At 37.4% G+C, this 17,568-nt stretch overlaps 1 protein-coding gene across 2 annotated transcripts in view; it reads right to left on the bottom strand.

Moving 5' to 3' along the window:
- The window catches only part of LOC138030257 (SID1 transmembrane family member 1-like), a 24,580-nt gene extending 7,012 nt beyond the window's left edge, over positions 1-17,568 (bottom strand). For both annotated transcript variants that reach the window (XR_011128054.1, XM_068878158.1), the window contains exons 1-21: positions 17,265-17,568; positions 17,054-17,166; positions 15,877-16,041; positions 14,371-14,416; positions 13,872-13,970; positions 13,163-13,246; positions 12,799-12,919; positions 12,647-12,703; positions 12,381-12,474; positions 12,060-12,127; positions 10,604-10,675; positions 8,552-8,715; positions 7,113-7,186; positions 6,133-6,199; positions 5,602-5,675; positions 5,112-5,186; positions 4,830-4,878; positions 4,173-4,215; positions 3,221-3,295; positions 2,433-2,569; positions 1,248-1,350 (exon numbers count right to left, since the gene is read on the bottom strand). Coding sequence is in view for 1 of the 2 variants with exons in the window: in XM_068878158.1 (XP_068734259.1) it covers positions 1,248-1,350; positions 2,433-2,569; positions 3,221-3,295; positions 4,173-4,215; positions 4,830-4,878; positions 5,112-5,186; positions 5,602-5,675; positions 6,133-6,199; positions 7,113-7,186; positions 8,552-8,715; positions 10,604-10,675; positions 12,060-12,127; positions 12,381-12,474; positions 12,647-12,703; positions 12,799-12,919; positions 13,163-13,246; positions 13,872-13,970; positions 14,371-14,416; positions 15,877-16,041; positions 17,054-17,166; positions 17,265-17,453 (1,969 nt within the window). In the remaining variant the exon portion in view is untranslated. The remainder of the gene's footprint in view (positions 1-1,247; positions 1,351-2,432; positions 2,570-3,220; positions 3,296-4,172; positions 4,216-4,829; positions 4,879-5,111; positions 5,187-5,601; positions 5,676-6,132; positions 6,200-7,112; positions 7,187-8,551; positions 8,716-10,603; positions 10,676-12,059; positions 12,128-12,380; positions 12,475-12,646; positions 12,704-12,798; positions 12,920-13,162; positions 13,247-13,871; positions 13,971-14,370; positions 14,417-15,876; positions 16,042-17,053; positions 17,167-17,264) is intronic.

Raw genomic sequence — 17,568 nt, 5'->3', positions numbered from 1 at the left:
TAGGTACAACTGCTAAAAAATATGTCATTCACCAGCTCAGAGCTGGACTGTATTTGTAAAAAAATTGTGCCCAAATGTGCAGCCAGGGAACATATTCATGATGAGATGCAGATCAATACATTATAATAATTTTTTTTGAATGCTTAACGTATAAAGCAAGAATACCTTTTTACCGGTAAGTACTCAAAATGTAAACATAATAACACCTAGCCCTGCAAAGGAATGATCGTTAGACATGCAGTGATTCATCACATACTCATTCCCCGTGACTTTGAAGGCAAGTAGAAGAATTCTGCATGTTCCCAATACCAATCAGATTAAAAGATATTTGGAATTCCATCCCCTTGCACTCTGACAAAAAGTCATTATTTCCATATTTTCTAATAGTTTAACACTACAATACTATTAAAATATGTTTGCTGTATCACATCAAGGCCATAATTACATTTGTTTTGGCTTTGTATATTTTGTATATAGACAATATTAAAAGGGCATGTTGTTATTAGTCTACCTATAGATATTTTTGCCCTTCTCCATTTATCTTGTGCTTGGCATGACGTTACACAATAATTTGATGTATTTTAAAGTAAATAAAGGAAATAAAAATACAATACAAATACAATACCAAGGCCATAAATTAAATCAAAACAATGACAAAAACGAAACAGGAGCTGTAACATACTGCATTGCATAAGAGAACGAGCTTAGTAAGATATTTGCTGTTACAGTATCTTTATTATCCTAAAGCAAGGAAAAGAGTTAAAGCCATACTATGAAATATGGCATTACTGAACTGGTGGTACCTGAGAAATGTTAAAAATTTCCACATCATAAGAATGAGATGTACCCCGGTATGTGATACACGACACAAAATTTTAATGTTAAATATTGTCACCTTCAACATGACAAAAAATATTATTATTTCATTACCATTTGTTAAGGGTTCTGATAAGGATATTATAATAATTATGATAATTATTTAATAATAATAATAATAATAATAATAATAATAATAATAATAATAATATTACATGTAATTATTAGCAATATATTAATATCATGATCATGAAAAGGTGGCAACTACAAAATGTAGCCTAAATATATAAAATATTATGGCCACAATGTACAACCATCATCTTGTTCTTGGGTCAGTTTTCCATACATTATGTCCATGTACAGTACACAATACACATGTACATACCCATTTCTTTGAAAGGAATTACCGGTGTTCTTCAATACACACTCACCAAATTTGATCCTTCCCATGTAGTAAATCTGAGAACTGAGGTACAAGCAGCCAAAGATGTGAATAATAGCAAAGGTAGTCCAGAAAGCAAATGTGTCGTAAACCTGGAAGAACAGATGGATTATTTGAAGGAAATAAAAGAGATGGAGAGTTTGGAAACGTTGATATGAAGGAGTTCCCCTGTAAGCATGCCTTACTATTTTCTACTTTTCAAGTTTTATAGGCACTTTTCTAGATGCCATTTCTGTGCCTTGAAACTGGATGTACCAATGATATTAAACCCTCCCACTACCCTGAAACACACCATCAACTTAATTATTAAGTATATTGTGCCTTTGAGGGTAGCAAAACCATTTTTTACAATGACTGCAAAATTCTCGCGTGCTCATTGGCTAATTTTTATCATAAATAAGCAGACAGACACATAAATTTATAAGTTATGCGATATTGATGCAACATTGCTCGCATTTTTGTCTCGCGTTCTTATTGTGTTTTGACTTAATGTCCGTCCTGAAGGCCTTAGAAAATGGTGTCCCTTCGGATGACCCATTCAAGCAAGTTTAACGTGACCTTTTGATTGACTGCTTTTAGTTTGTTTCTTGTGCCTCAGATATGTTTTGTTTGTACAGGTAGCAAGCTCTGATTACTTTTTCTCAGAGCAAGTATCGAAATAAACGATCTTTTTTAACCCCAGTATGATATAGTACCGGTAACACAAGTGCATTGAAAGCCATTTTAATTATATTAACAGGAGTAAATTTTTGCTGTCTTTAATTTTGCAGGTTTTTTTCAGCTGGAACTTATTTTTGTGGATCAAGTACTATCCGCAAAATCTGCAAAAATTCAACCCTGCAAAATAGAAGTGCTACACCGTATGTAAATATGAATTAAATTACTTCTAGAGAATAGGCCATTTTGGAATAAGGTGTATTATATGTTTCCAGGTCCATGCACGATGGCAGAGGGCTTGCTCGTTCAAAAGAAATTTAAGTTGCTATGTCGTCACCCTCTTGCAAATTAAACTCATATGGGGATGTTAAGAGTAACAAACCTGTGCCTCCTTAAAATTACTTTAAATAATATCAAGGCCCCATCTCCCACATTCCTTATTGTCTCTCTTGTTTTTTCACACTAAAAAATAAAATAATGTACTAAGTAAAGTGTAATGATGCAAACTTCTACTGACCACTCCCATGACAGCAATAAGGATGATCGCAGCAAATCCGGTATAGACCGTGTGAGCATTAGCAGCAATGTCAGGATGGCGATTCTGATAGAGCTTCACTATACCCAGACAAGTGATAATGTACATGAATGAGGTGTCTGCAAGGGAAATTCATCTAGTGAGGGACCTCAGTCAAAAGTGAAAATCATAAAAATTACGTGATTTTACTATATGATCCATTGGAAGGCACACAAAAAAGTCAAAGGACCTTATCAGGCCAACTAGTGAAGACAAACTTAATGATACAGTATGTTGGAGGATATAAAATTAATGGCCTTGAGATGACAGACTTGATTGGAAGTTGCCCAAATATGGTATGGCTTTTCTTTCTTAAAATTAAAATCACAAGTATTTTCCAAAAACCTTTTTTTTATGCACGCCACTTTAGTAAATGAATTTTTGTCTTGAAATTCACTGGTTGACATTTAAGCATATGGGTTCCCTGGATTCATTGAATAACCTCGGCCCCCTGCTAACTTATATACCTATTTCATTGCACTTCACACGCATTCATTGCCCTTCATGAAAGTTACATGTAATGATCATCACAATTGCTTCTAAAGATTTGCCATGTGAGTTCAAGGATCATTTCCTTGTTTCATTTATAGTCCTTCCTCAAAATCTATTCACTTTATTTTCATTCCCCCCACATGAACACATGATCCCAACAAAATAAAGTGCCACTTCTAGGATATTCTACGATGAGATGGGCTTGAAACTTCTAAGAGTCAGGCAAGCATACCACTTACCAAACTGGAAATTAGAGTTATTTGGACACACATGATAACATCCTGATAGGACACCTTCCATGATCAAGGCTAGTGCTATAAAACAAACCGTAACCCAATGCATGTTGTTGTGGTCAAGTTAGGGTTTATTCTTACAGTACTTGGACATTAAGTAAGCATTAGTTCTTTGTTTGCTTTTGAGTCTGAGAAGTATCTGGATTAAATATTTCTTGTACATGCACTTTTATGTGTCACAGTGACTCTTAACTTCAAGGAAAATTTGAAGAGTTTGTTTATCATCTTTTTCATGATATGCCCATCAAAGGCCATTTGTTTACTGGAATCAATAACCTTAATTTCAATGTAGTGTTTTAGTTAATTGCTTGTTTTAGTGTAATTCCTCGTATTTTCATACAATTCATCTTTGGTCTCCTCCTCAAGGCACACCACGCTCCTCAACAAATTACCTTGAGACAGCCTCATATGTCACCATTTTCTGAGCACCACATACCTTTGCCTCTCCCCTTCCCTCCCCAATCAGTGTTGACCCAACCAACAGGACGACACCCAATATCATGAATGCTTGACGGTTCAACTTTGAATAAGTGGGGAGGGTGAGGGCAAGGAAATAATAGCCCATTTTCACATACAACATAATATCTTAGATAATCATTATTATTGCTTAAAAAAAGTTAATTGTGTGCATGTCCTGACAATTATTTTGTCTAGGATTGTATCTTCATATCTTTAGTATGTGTACAAATAATCAACTTTACTTTTACTTTTCCCGTTAAATCTTGAAGCTAGGGAAGTTTCCGCTTGCTATTAACCTATTGACCCCTAGGAGTGGGATTTAACAGATTTTACTCTGTCCAATGCCAGACCATTTAACTCATCAACTTGGGGCCCGTGTCCTGCTGTGCCTGAGGACTCAATGGGTTAATATCATGAAGTAGATCAAAGTTGAACTTACCCATAGCATAGAATATAGCAAAATGCTGAGGAATTCCATAGTGCTGTGATAAAAAATAACATTAATGTCTCTGTTTCTTATGTTTGTGTGCTAACTACTAGTTATGAGCAAACATGGACTCCAGTTGGCGTTAATGGGGGAGCCCTGCCTTGCGTTAGGGTAGCCTATGCGACTTCCAGTGATTGTGAGACAAAGGAACCTCATCCCCAGCACTACGAGCTGAATGCAAAACAGCACGTGCTGGGTCGCACAAGGGTACATCGGTTAACAGGCGATATTCAAAAGGCAACGCAGCAAACAATCTTTTACACATTTTACTTGCGTGACAGTAAAATTGCCTATAATTATGGGTACTCATAAGAACAGGCCTCTGTGTGTCGCACACTGATTACAGCTGTAGCTCAGTTGGTTGAGAATTGGTCGGACTATAGCGTGGGAGGTTACAGGTTCAAACTCTAGCCAGACCAGCACTTGCTGTCTTAAAATAACTGAGGAGAAAGGGCTTCTATTGTAATCTGCAAAGTGGATAGATTTTCAAGTCCTCTTCAATAAGGACTATAATCTGTAGGCCCCATCTCACAAATCCCCCTGTTACAATCTAACAATGTGAGACAATAAAATATTTTAAATAAAAACAACCCTGGGATTTTAGGTTACCTTCTCTAGATCTTTGTTTTCCAACAGGTCATGCTTGTGTTGTCTATCACTATAGAAAAAACAGAAAAACAAAAATAAGAAATAGTATTGAGCAATGATTGTACAAGTGAATGACTGATTTTTCCCTTGGAAGGTAGAAGAATAAAACAAAAAAGTCTTTCAAAAGACATTTGCACTCTAAGAAACAAAAAATTATCTTGTACATATCCAAAACATCTGTGAGAAACAAACATTCATATACATGTTCTAGCCAGGTTTAATATCGATAAAATTCATGCTTACCGGCGCAAGACAAGCAGAAAGAAAAGAAATCCCAGAAGGATGTAACCAACATTACTCCAGACATTGTTAAAGGCACTGTCAATAATTAAACAAATCACATGAAATGTTTAAAACAAATTTTTTACACTGCCTTGGGCAACCGATAAGTGAAATTAGTCAAGCCAATAACGTCAAGGTGAAGCTAAAACAAAAAAGTCTTTCAAAAGACGTTTCCACTGTAAGAAACAACTAATTATCATGTACACTTCCAAAACATCTGTGACAACAAATATTCACCATATACAGCTGTACATGTTCTAGCCAGGTTTTATATTGATGAAATTCCTGCTTTCCGGCGCAAGACAAATTATTGTGTAGTTTCATCAGCTCTAACACCAAAGCTACACAGATCCATCACCAGAGAAAGTAAAAATAATAAAATGTTGACGCCACAGAGGGTTGAACTGGAGTTTTCTTTCTTACCTCATAAAATTATTCAGCTTATATATACCTTAATTCTCCCAAGGGATGGGCACAAAAAAAGTTGTAGTAACATATATCCTCATCTCCACTAGCATTCAGAACCTGAACATTCAAAATGAAATTTATGAGCATTATTTTAATTCAACAGATCCTAACATATTCATGACTTTACATATTTTAACAACCACATCATCAAGGTTCAAGGATATCTATTAGCAGGGAACATCTCAAGGCCAATGCAAAAAAGTTGAATAATTCAGACCCTTCTCTAAATAAAATATTGTTGGTGAAGGAATGCCCAGATTACTTGGGGGTGTGTGCCTCTGATGCTTTTTATTCCAATTTGAGAAAATGCAGGAAAGTCTCATGTCCATCTCATTTTTTTTACCTCAATAAATACTGAAGACCACTTTCTGTTTATGTGTTTTGTTGATTTAAACATTCTTATGTTTTTCAGCAATCCTACATCTCTCTCCACTGGTAACCACCTCAGTTAAAAACTTAATATCTGCCACTGTCTCTTTCTTATCATAGATAAGAATGAAGAAATTTTCAGTACCTTTTGGTATGTAATAACAAGTTGAACAACTGGAAGGGCATAAAATACAGCAATCATGGCAAGGTTCCTGCAAAGGCAACGTGTTTAAAAATAATTTTCATTCAAATTTAATAGGGAAGGGGTATTTTATCACCACTGTAACAAATTCCATAGCTTAAGTACTATCAACAGCTGTGTGTTATGTTTTGGACAGTGAAAACAAAAGAATGGAAATGCAAAGTTCTATAGGTGTTTAAGTAAGTAAAGCACCCCTGGGAAGGATGGAAGTAGTACAAAGCTCAATAGCTTGAGGATCTGACCAGTGCTACATAGGTCATAGGTTCGAATCCTGCCTTGCAATCTGATTTTCAGTTGTCCTTTTGCTGTTGCCAAGCAACTAGTTTCCCATCATGACATGATTTCCAAGAAGATGACTGTTTTTATTTTAGTATTACCGAACTAGTGGACTAATGCAAATCCTGCATTTTTATTGGCTACGCTACTTAAGGACTATTGGTAATAATATACCTCGAGTAGCGAAAAGCGTGACCCAAATAAATATTTCTTCAACTTGTATTTGCTAAGTTTATTATTGCCTTTTCTGTCCGACTAGTTGGGTGATACTAAAACAATTAGACCCTTCGAATCGCACTCAGGGGCCACGGGTCAATAGCCCATCCAGCTTCGCCTCATGGGCTATTGACCCGTAGCCCTCAAGGGCTACAGGTCTAATTGTTAATTACATGCACACACTAGAATACACACTGTTCTTCTTATCACTGTACAATATACTGCAGTTGTTTCCTCTCAATGATCGCAATCCTGTTGTTGTTAAGTCAAGTAAATATAGTGGGTGGGTTCTTGAACATCCTACATCTTGTGCATCTTGTAAATATTTTGTGAACAAGTGTTGCGATAAATGTATGTACAGGAACCGTGGCTTTAAAGCCCTTATCAAACAAAAATTGTAGCAATCACATTCTCTATCTTTTACTACTTACCAGTGATAGAGTCTGAATTTCTTTGATAGATATCTTTTCTCTTTTTTTGCCAAATCTGTTAGCATCAGGCTGGTCTGGGGGTAATGAGGAAATGACACAAACTATGTCTTCAGTCAGATACCATGCTGCACTTTGTTGCCGCTTAATGTGTCAAAACTGCTGACAATTACAATGTACGGTAGCTGTTAACCTCCCTTGATCTTAGGATGCAGGGTGCACCAAAAAAAGGATGTTTTGCAATAATAATACTTTGCAAACCTATTCACTGACCCATTTAAGAAAAATTACTTTCAAAAATGAAATATAATTTTCAGAGAAATAGTGCATCAAAAGCCACTTCCTGATGCAACTCGGTAGGTTAGCAAAAGAGAATTATATGGTGTTAATTATTCAATGATAATCCCCTATCTCTGGTTTTACTGTTCAGTGCACGTCACTTTCAGTGGGTTGTCCCTCCTAGTTTGCAACTGCATGTTACTCTGATTTTAATTGATCTGCATTGGCTTTCCATTAGGCATCGTATTGTTTTTAAGATTCTTCTTTTAGTTTATAAATCTCTTAATGATAAGGCCCCGTCGTATTTGTCTGATCTTTTAACTTATCATAGGAGCTTGTATTCTTTGCGTTCTGTTAGTAATGGCGACCTTGTAGAGCCATCTTCAAAAATGCGAACTTATGGAGATCGATCATTTGCAGTATGTGTTCTTCTGTTGACATTTTTAAAAGAGTTTTGAAAACTTATCTTTTTAAAATGTTTGTCAGTGAATGTCAGTAAACGTAGTTTGTTTATAATTCATTTTTATTTGTTGTAAAGCACCACGGACAATTTATTGGAGTTGTGCGCTATAGAAATACTCTTTATTATTATTATTATTTTGCTGAAATAACAATCCTGCAAATCTTTGTGAATTCATTGAGGCCTGTCCCACCCCCCACCCCCCCCCCCCCTCCCCTTACCTGGAGGTAAGTATGAAGTATGGGTAAGGTAAGTTTTTCTACTGGGCTACCTTCCAGAGTGACAGTGCCCACTGTTACAAAAACTTAAGGGTTATAGTAGGGAGGAATTAAATCCCCATATAAACTATACCCCAAGGTACATGTCTAGGTAGTTTAAGGTAGTTCCACTCAAGAGTTGCTGTGGATACCCTCCTTGCCATGCCTGAATTGAAACAGGCCCCTATTTGTTAATTCTTGAGTCACCATCTTCCAAGCTCAACAATTGCCCAAAATCCCCAAAAGGTTAGAATGATAATTATCATACATTGTTCCCTTTGGTAGTAGTAGTAGCAATAATAATGATAAAAAAATAATAATAATAACAATAACAATAACAATAATAATAATAATAATAATAATAATAATAGTAATAATAATAAATGTTGTGCAAGTGGATCATATCAGCGAAAAACTGGCAGGTGAAGTTTTGTGATAAAACATACCCTCAACCTGTAAATATCTTTCTCTTTATCAATATCATACAACATGTCATAATGTTGTTCAAACTCCTTTGACGTTGGCTCTTTTGACCCATCGGTTGCCAAAGAATGGTCATGTTCCTGGTGGTCTACACCTTCAAAGTCATGAACATCTAATGGCTCATTTTCTGAAAGTAGTCAACAGGAAACTCAGAATTATGGTCATCACCTTATTTTTACCGCTCACTAACAACTCATCTCCTTTCTGTTGTAATGAACAAAAAGAACAAAACAACTTCATGAACCCAACAAAATTAATGACAAAAAGCCAGCATTCACTCACATGTACATAAAAGTCTCCTACCCTAAATTCCACACCCTACATCATTACTACATTGTAATTAAAGTATGAAATAATAATTAAGATTTTAGAGCATTGCCGTTGTAAAATTAATGGTACTTATCAATACCCCTTTCCCTCCTGAGATTGAAGGCGCGTTTACACGACAGAGTAAAAATGGCACAGGTCCGATAAAAAGTGGAACAGTTCCATTCATTTTTGTAAAGAAACAGTGAACTTTTATCCGTTCCGCTACGGGACCATAGGCGGGGACCGGTTAACAACATCTACTGCTCCACTCAAAAACCCCTTTAACCACATCAATTCTCAGAGTGATACTTATACAGTAGATGTCTAACACCAGACCATTTACTCGGGGGGCCACTTCAGGGATGAATTACGTAGTCTCCTTCGCAGCCGTCTTTCGGGATGTCACTTAACACTCCTCCGAAAGGAATAGCTGCTCACATTGGAACCACATTCCTTTCTCGGATTGAGCCAATGACAGCTACAGTTCCATTTTCTGGAACTGTATCGTGCAACTCAACCAATAATACCTCTCATTTTATCAACGCGTTGCATTGATCCTGAGCGCAAGACTAAGTGCATGGAGAACTGAAAGAATGAAAGGATGTAAATATAATCACATCATTCAATATTTTTATTGACTTTAAAATTAAGTCTCCCTGTACGTGTAATTTTTATAAATTTCACATATTCTCAACTGCACGGAAATAGAGCTTATACCAAAGCAAACCAAAGTCTAGCCAAAATCTGACCGCGTCTGTAAAAAACCTATGCAATAGCAAGGCTTTTTGTTATGGTAGTAACTTTAGAGCTCAGATTCGATCTGAGGCTGGAAACCAGTTTCCAGTACTGTATACTGTTGCAAAATTATGAGTACTATTGCCGCAGAAAATAAGTTTATACTCTTTCTAGGTCAGTCAAGATTTTTTCGGCATTTCAATCCAAATACCTACACATGGGGCTGCCAGAAATCGCAATGAATGATTTTCGTCACAATCAATTGGCTTACCTTTTGGTTGTTTCAATAGACCGTGAAAACAATGGGAAAGGAATGTGGTTCCAATGTGAGCAGCCGTTTCTTTTGGGGGGAGCATTGTGTGACATCCTGACAGACAGCTGCAGAGGAGACTAGGGATGAATGGGTTACATTAAGCAACAACAGAAACCTATTTAACAATCCAGGGTTGAGCAGGATTTGAACGCATGACTCATGTGATACCAGTGCAGTAATGAACCAATTGAGCTAGAAGGGAGAAGTCAATTTTCAAGTTTGTAAGATGTGGATATGAAAAACTATTATAACTATGACATAATTATTACACTTCTTGTTGCATTTCAATTAGATGTCTTCCATTTGTAGCTCTTCATTTCCAGTAATCTAAAATATTACGAATTCATTTGATAAGCAAGATGCGGCATTAGGTAGCTTTAGGGTTCAGATCAGCATAGGAAGGAAACAATGTCCCGTAATTTGTAATTAGATTGACGTATATCAGACTATTACTGCATCTAACGTAAGACTGTAAGTTGAAATTCACATTGTAACCACTTGCAAATGAAGTTGATTGATGCTCAATCCAAAGTTGTATTTGCAGAATCAAAGTTGTTGTCAATTTTTAAAGACATAATGTACCCATGAAGATCTGCTGCTCATTTCATTTCTATTGAACACGTGTACAGCAACGGGTTAGAAGAGGTTTAGGAAATACCTCTTGAGGTTGATCCATAATGATCCTTGAATCTTCTAGAAGACGTTCGTAACGGCGCACTTAATGGAGGATCTGCGACAAAATAATTTTATTGCTTCAAGGTGACTATAGTTTAACAACTTTCACTTTATACAAGGTATTACTACATTTAGTGCACAGGTAACAACTTTCTGTACCCTGGCCAGTGACGCATGGTCTGGCTTAGTAGTGTGGTTACATTGGTCCACAGTATATCATACAGGGTAGGAAAATAAAATTCCATAACACTCGCCATCTGCAGCTGGGCAAGTGATTTTCGAATCGCACTCACCCAGATCAGTTTAATCACTTAACCAGTCTAGTCCATTACAAAAAAACTGCCCCTTCCCTCCCCCACGAAGAATAAAAATTAATATACAATTATTTGTGTTTATTCTTTAAGCTTGGCTAATTTAATGAAATTCCAGTGTAGTTTTATCTGCTGTATCTGTGTCAGGTTTCTCTATGCAGTTCATTTTCTAGGTACAGACGTACTGTACTTTAGCATAGATTCTTCGGACATCACAGGCTCTGACTCACAATCTGACACCATCCCCTCATCATCTATGTCTGCTTCATTGTCACCCTTATCATTGAACTGAACTTCTCCCTCAGCCAGGTCTTGTTGCACCTCTTCTTCTCGTTCACTGACTACTTGCTGGGCTGGCTCAGCAGTAGCAGTGGCATCTTCAAGAACTTCAACAACATCAATTTCGGCTTGAAGATGCTTCTCAAGTCTTGTGCGCTTCTTGAACTTCGTTCTTTAAATGCTGGTCGCCTAGGTCTATTTGAACTGTGAACCCATTCGTGTATCGGTGAAAGCAGCAGGAAATGTTCCTTTTCCCACGTTTCGCAGCTCCCTGCACAAGTTAGTGTATTTTATGGCCAGAGGTATTATTTTCTAACACTCATCCAAATGGAAGTCATTTTAGTCTGCTTTATATAAATAAAGTTCAATGGAGCTACATGTATTGCTTGTAGACAACGTACTTATCTTAAAGCAGAAAGTAAGAAGTTACTGTTAGTTTGAAAAATTATACTGGAGCAATTTCTTTCCTGTATATGAAAATTGTACTTGCCAAACTGGACGAGTGATCCTTAATTAGCTTTCACCTTGAAACACTTCTGAAACATCCTGGGTGAGTGGGCAAGCATTAATTTCTAACCCCGTTCATAGATTACATGTACCTAAAAACCCTTTGCAGATTTAAGTATTTTGTTTATGTTTCCTCTTCATTGGCACACAATGTAGAAGTCACTGCTCCTTGTCACTGCTCTCCCATAGGCAAGAGTACAAAATGGCAAGGCAAAGACAAGTTCCAATGTGATGTTTAACTTAAAAATTTTAATGAAACCATTGTTCTACACTATTCTTTAATTTAAAACCTCTTGTTTTCTTAAACAACATTGCATTCATCTTCAGATAGCATACATGTACCTTGAATAGTTGTTTCTTGTGGCATCAGAACTGATCGAAAACTCTTTCCTCTGCTTCCTCCTCTTTGTCTGCAAAATTAAAAAATAAAAGATAATGGGACAATATTATCTACAATAATAATAATAATAATATAGAAGGAAGACACTTCATGTATGTCTATGCCCTTTCAGGTGTAAACTGGGACACTGCAGGGTATAGTGTAATGTGCTCCCATACAGGGAATATAAAACTTATTTGTGTATATATATAAATGTCAACCATCAACATTGAAATGAAGTTATAAAACTGATGGCAAGCTAACAAAAGATATTGAAAACTTACCTATACCAGCTGACTAGAAGGGCAATGAATGCAATAACATAAAATGATAAGAAGATAGCCACAGGAACTGCAATGGCCTTCACATAGCTTCTAGCTGTATACAGAAATTTTATGATGATCAGAACAGATGTGATTTACATTTTATTATTTTTAAAACAGAAACACCATTGACAATAAGACCAATGTTTACGGAAATGTAAAATCCACTGCTCTAAAGTTACTGCAAACAATACTTATTACATTATTGAACTGCTTGCAAGTCTAACCTGATAAAGTGGGCTGTACAGTTATCGTCACAGTTTTTAGTCTTTCTGAGAGAGGACCTGAAATGAGTAGCCAATGAATGACTGTGTCATTGAAAACTCCCAAGTTTAGATGTACATACATATGAGATAACTTAAGTGTTTAAGACTCAAACCTGCATGGTGGTGGGTTTCCTGGGTTTGAGGATTATCAAAACGTTTACCAGAGATGCACTCTTCATCAGAGGGTTTCACAACCAAGACAATGTAGATCTCACCTTGCTTGAATGTGGAACGCTGAGAATGGTAGCAAATCAAATACAAGAATCAGAGACGAGCCACTAAACAAGTGCCCTCTTAATTATTTAAGGGTTAGTTAACCAATTGACTCCCAGGGGTTCCCCATCGACGAGTAAAATTGTCTGGCATTAGACAGAGTGAAATACTAAGTGTGACCGGTTTAGGCCGGTTTGGACATCAAAGGGTTAATTAATACAGCCATATCAATAAGTCAAGTAATTAGTATATTAATTTTAGTACCTCTATTGTTATGGCTGCTTTGGTGGTCATTGATTGAAAGAAGCCAGTGAATTCTACATTTCTTGCTGAGTAATAAACTGGGCACTGAAAGAATAGAAAATTGTTAAACATAACATTATTTTACAAGTTAATAAAAAGACAACAAGGCAAATAGCACCAAGTTGTACATGTATGTTAATAGTCTTATATCAAACAGGGGTGGATGGAATAATAATTATTATTACTATTTTCTTTTTAATATGAATAAAATCTGAACATTTGGGTATTTGTAAATTTCACTTGTGATCACATGGGATCATACAGCTCTGTATAACATTGTAGTTCAGTATGTAGCTCAGTTCCTCAGTTCGATCCTCGGTGACTTCAACGTCTGTTTCGAATTTCCTCTGACCTGTGTAGCTATAGCTTTAAATACCTGTACAACGGAGCACTGACAGAGGGAGTGACTTTACCTTCACAGTATGTGAGCTGACAACCAAGATTCAGTGAGCGAATTATTAGAAAACTAGAAATTTTGATAAAAAACTATACATAGTAATGTATACTCCTTCAAATGCTTATGTGATTTGAACAAATTGGTTATTTTAAATACAAAACTGCTCTTTAATAATTAAACTATTAATTCACGAGATGAGAGGTTAAATGAACGTTTTTGGTCAGACACTCTATAAATCATTAATAATTAAACTTGGAATTGACAGAGCTGTACCTGCATTGCTTGAATTGAAAGAATCGCACACACAGAATCTTCAGACTCAGCCTTAACCATGACAGTATCTCTGTCATCTGGAAACTTCCACAAGAAATACTGTATAATAAACAAAATAATAGTATAACTTCACTGAATGCAATTAAGTGTGATATAAAAAAATAGCCCACCAAAACAGGTAAAAGCCCTTAACCCTTTCACCCCAGTGGGGTTCCCCATTGACGAGTAAAATGGTCTGGCGTTAGACAGAGTAAAATCTATAAGTGGCACTCTTGGGAGTCAAAGGGTTAAAAGAAGTTATTACATTTATTTTTTTTCTGAACTACATGTATTACTAGATTCATTTCTTCCATACACATGTAGGTACCATTGCATTTGTATGGGAAATCACAAATACCGTAGAATTAGCAGATGGACCCCTTGGAAACAGCTCCTGACTGGGTGAGAGTGAAAAATATCAAGGACGTTTTAGTTTTCTTCTAAAAAGTAAGGATCATACCACTGGTTGTGCTGGATCTACTGTCACAGGTAAACGCTCATTGAACCTGTAAAATGCAAGTTAAATGTCGAGTCAGTATTATTTTTCTTGGAAGAGAATAAAAGAACACATTTTGGTGCACCACTCAGGCAGAGAATGTACTTGCAAGCTCAGATTGAACTCAGCAATATAAAAAAAACACAATAAGGGGCCTCGGCACATGTTGCCATTCCAAGTGAGTGTTCAATGTGGGCATGGCAGCTGGCATAATCTTCTCAGTGGGGCCAAGTTAGTCCACCTCAAGTCAGTCAAGCCACTCACTTTGGAAACACAAGCGAGCCGCAGAGCAGAGGGGAGAGAGGGGAGAGTGGGGAGAGAGAGAGAGCGATTTCCTCATTCTCCCATAGGCTCTTCAGCTCGCTTGTGTGACTAAAGCTGGTGGCTCAACTGACTTAGAAGGGACCGCTAACAGTCTATAGAATGATAAGACCCATTCCTAAAATTTGGATTGTTTATGGTGCAAAATGTGCTCAAAATGACAAAGGCAATTTTACTGTCACGCAAGTAAAATGTAGTTAATACTACATTGTAACTGTAACCCTTTCATGGTGGCTCTGTTTTCAATGTAGCGTTTGTGCCGTCTAGTTGCCAAGGTCAGCAAACCCTAAGGATTTATTGTATTCTTGCTTCGAACTTTGCAGCTTTGTTGTCACTAGCAGGCTAGTACGATCCACGGCATTGGCGCTTTTTTCAAAGCTCTAATGGCTAAGAGGTGGCACGTGTAACACTAAGTTCTCTCGTAGTACAGCTCCTCTGACTGGCTATGCCAGCAGACCTTTGTCTAGCTATAAAAGCATATGAAAACTATTTAGAGATCACTTATGTTCTGTTGTTCAGTGCAGTTAGCTCTCAATATATTAGTGTAGTTACGATTTGGTTTTTTCTCTTCCTCCCTCCCTCCCTCCCTTTGGAGTCGAGATTGGGCCTCGTTGTCTGTCAATAAACTAGGGACACTCCTGTGTGGTGCCGTTAAGTCTGCACAGCGACTTCCCCCAAGCTTGTTGGCTGCGTTGCCTTTTGAATATCGCCTGCTAACCGATACTCTTGTCTGATCCAGCACATGCTGTTTTGCATTCAGCTTGTAGTGTTGGGGAGATAAGTGAGGTTCCTTGTCACACAATTGCCGGAAGTCGCACAGGCTAACCTAACGCAAGGCAGTGCTCCCCCATTAACACCAAATGGAGTCAATGTTTGATCATAACTAGTAGTTAGCACACAAACATAAGGAACAGAGACATGAAATAGTGCATTTAAACTCAATTCAGGGTTTGCACATGCATTACACCTGATGAGAGGACTACACCTATTCCGGGATAAAATTAATTCATGATGGTCCAAAACAGATTGCTTCTTTCCCCCGCTCTACTATATCATTCTAATCAGAAACAGATTACCCTGGATGGGCAGGGATAGTGGAAAAAAGTTATTATCAACTGTCCAACCACTACATCTATAAAGATAACCCACCTGATCTCAAAATTGTGAACAAACTCTGCTTTAAGAGTATAATTGACAGGTTGTGGTGATGAGGTAGAAACATCAACAGAAAATGAATCAGTACCAGAGCCATTGATTTTGACATAGCTGTGCAGAAAGGGACAAAGGGTGCGGCTGGCTGTGTGGTAATTATACCTAGAACAGATAAAAATCATGGTTCTTCCAAGCATGCCAACAGCCATTTAACTCATCGATAAGATGAGCTTGGGTGCTGGTGCCTAGAAGGTGGAAGGGCCTAGAGCACAACTGGCAGCAAATACACTGAAGGTAACCATTTCGTGTACCACACTGGTGCATCCTCCACTAGAATGTTCTTATACAGACTGGGACCATTACAAACAGAATAACAGTAACAGTAATGGACTTATGCATATGGTCTCCCCCTTGCCATTGAATCTTACATCCCTTTTATTCTTAGTATGAATTAGGAGTCATTGTCCATTATCATATAATAAGCTCAATAGTGCACACATTTTGATTGATTCTCACCTATTATCCAACAGAGGACAGACAAATACATGTAGCTGATGTAATCATCAAGAAATATCAATTCTTTATTTTATAATACAAAAACAGTAGATTCCACGCTGCTGTGCGTCTGTTCAGTAATAGATCACAGAAGACGTCAAAATGTGGTATCAATGACATCAGTGACACACAAGGCAAAACCACATCAACAACAATGCCTTCCACCTCTGCAACCCGGGTTCAACTCTTGGCCCCAAGATCGTATGTGAGCTAAGTTTCAGTCAATCTCGACTCTGAGGGTTTTTCTCCGGGTATTCTGGTTTTCTCTCCTCAGCAACATTGACTCCCAGCCTATTCCATCTGGCCGTGGTGTTATGCTCCGAGGTCATACATGGGTTGTGTTCACGGGCTGAGCGCCTAGCCGGCAGCACAGATCCTTCGGTACGATCTCGCCGAGCTGTGCCCAGGTCACGTATTATTATTATTATTATTTTGATGTCATCTGAGATCTAATACTGAACACCCAACAGATGCATGCCAACATGAAATTTATTTGTTAAGTTTTTGCTTATGTCTAGACACTCCAGACATGCACTACATGCACTCAACACCAGTGGTACTACCCAGTCATAAAATGGAAAGTCTCTGGTCACTGACAGTATCTTTGATCTTCACTTACTTTTCTTCTGGTATTGTCCAGGACGTTAATCCACGCTGTAAACGCGCCACAAATAACAATGGATAAATTTGATGTGCTGAATCACTTTGAACACCAACTCTCACTGCATAAGGCTATTATAGTAAAAGGACGTACTAAGTCAGTTTAAATTGAGAACTTGGACGGTGTCGGAAGACTGCAATCGAGGAAACGCTGATAAGCTTATGGTTACCTTAAGCTTGTCTTTCCACGAAAACTCGTATAACCAGACCTCCTCTCGGTTCCTGGATACAATCCCTAGGACTTGATTTCCCAGGGAGGCATTTTTGTAAACGAGGTAATTCTTTGAGCCCGCATTTAAGACTAACAAACCTCTAGAGGCAGGAAAGAAAACTAGAGAAATGAAGATAATGTAAACCATAACCCAAAGAATGTTGTTAGTGAACACTTCACCAATCGATGGAAAACATAAGATTAGCAGAGATTAGCATAAAAATCTCTTTTTCTTTTGCTGGTCTCGTCGTCAGCGTCGTCAC

Source organism: Montipora capricornis, chromosome 13 (assembly GCF_036669925.1).
Source record: "Montipora capricornis isolate CH-2021 chromosome 13, ASM3666992v2, whole genome shotgun sequence".
In the NCBI taxonomy this organism is placed as follows: Eukaryota; Metazoa; Cnidaria; class Anthozoa; order Scleractinia; family Acroporidae; genus Montipora; species Montipora capricornis.
This window is presented reverse-complemented; position numbering and strand designations above follow the sequence as displayed.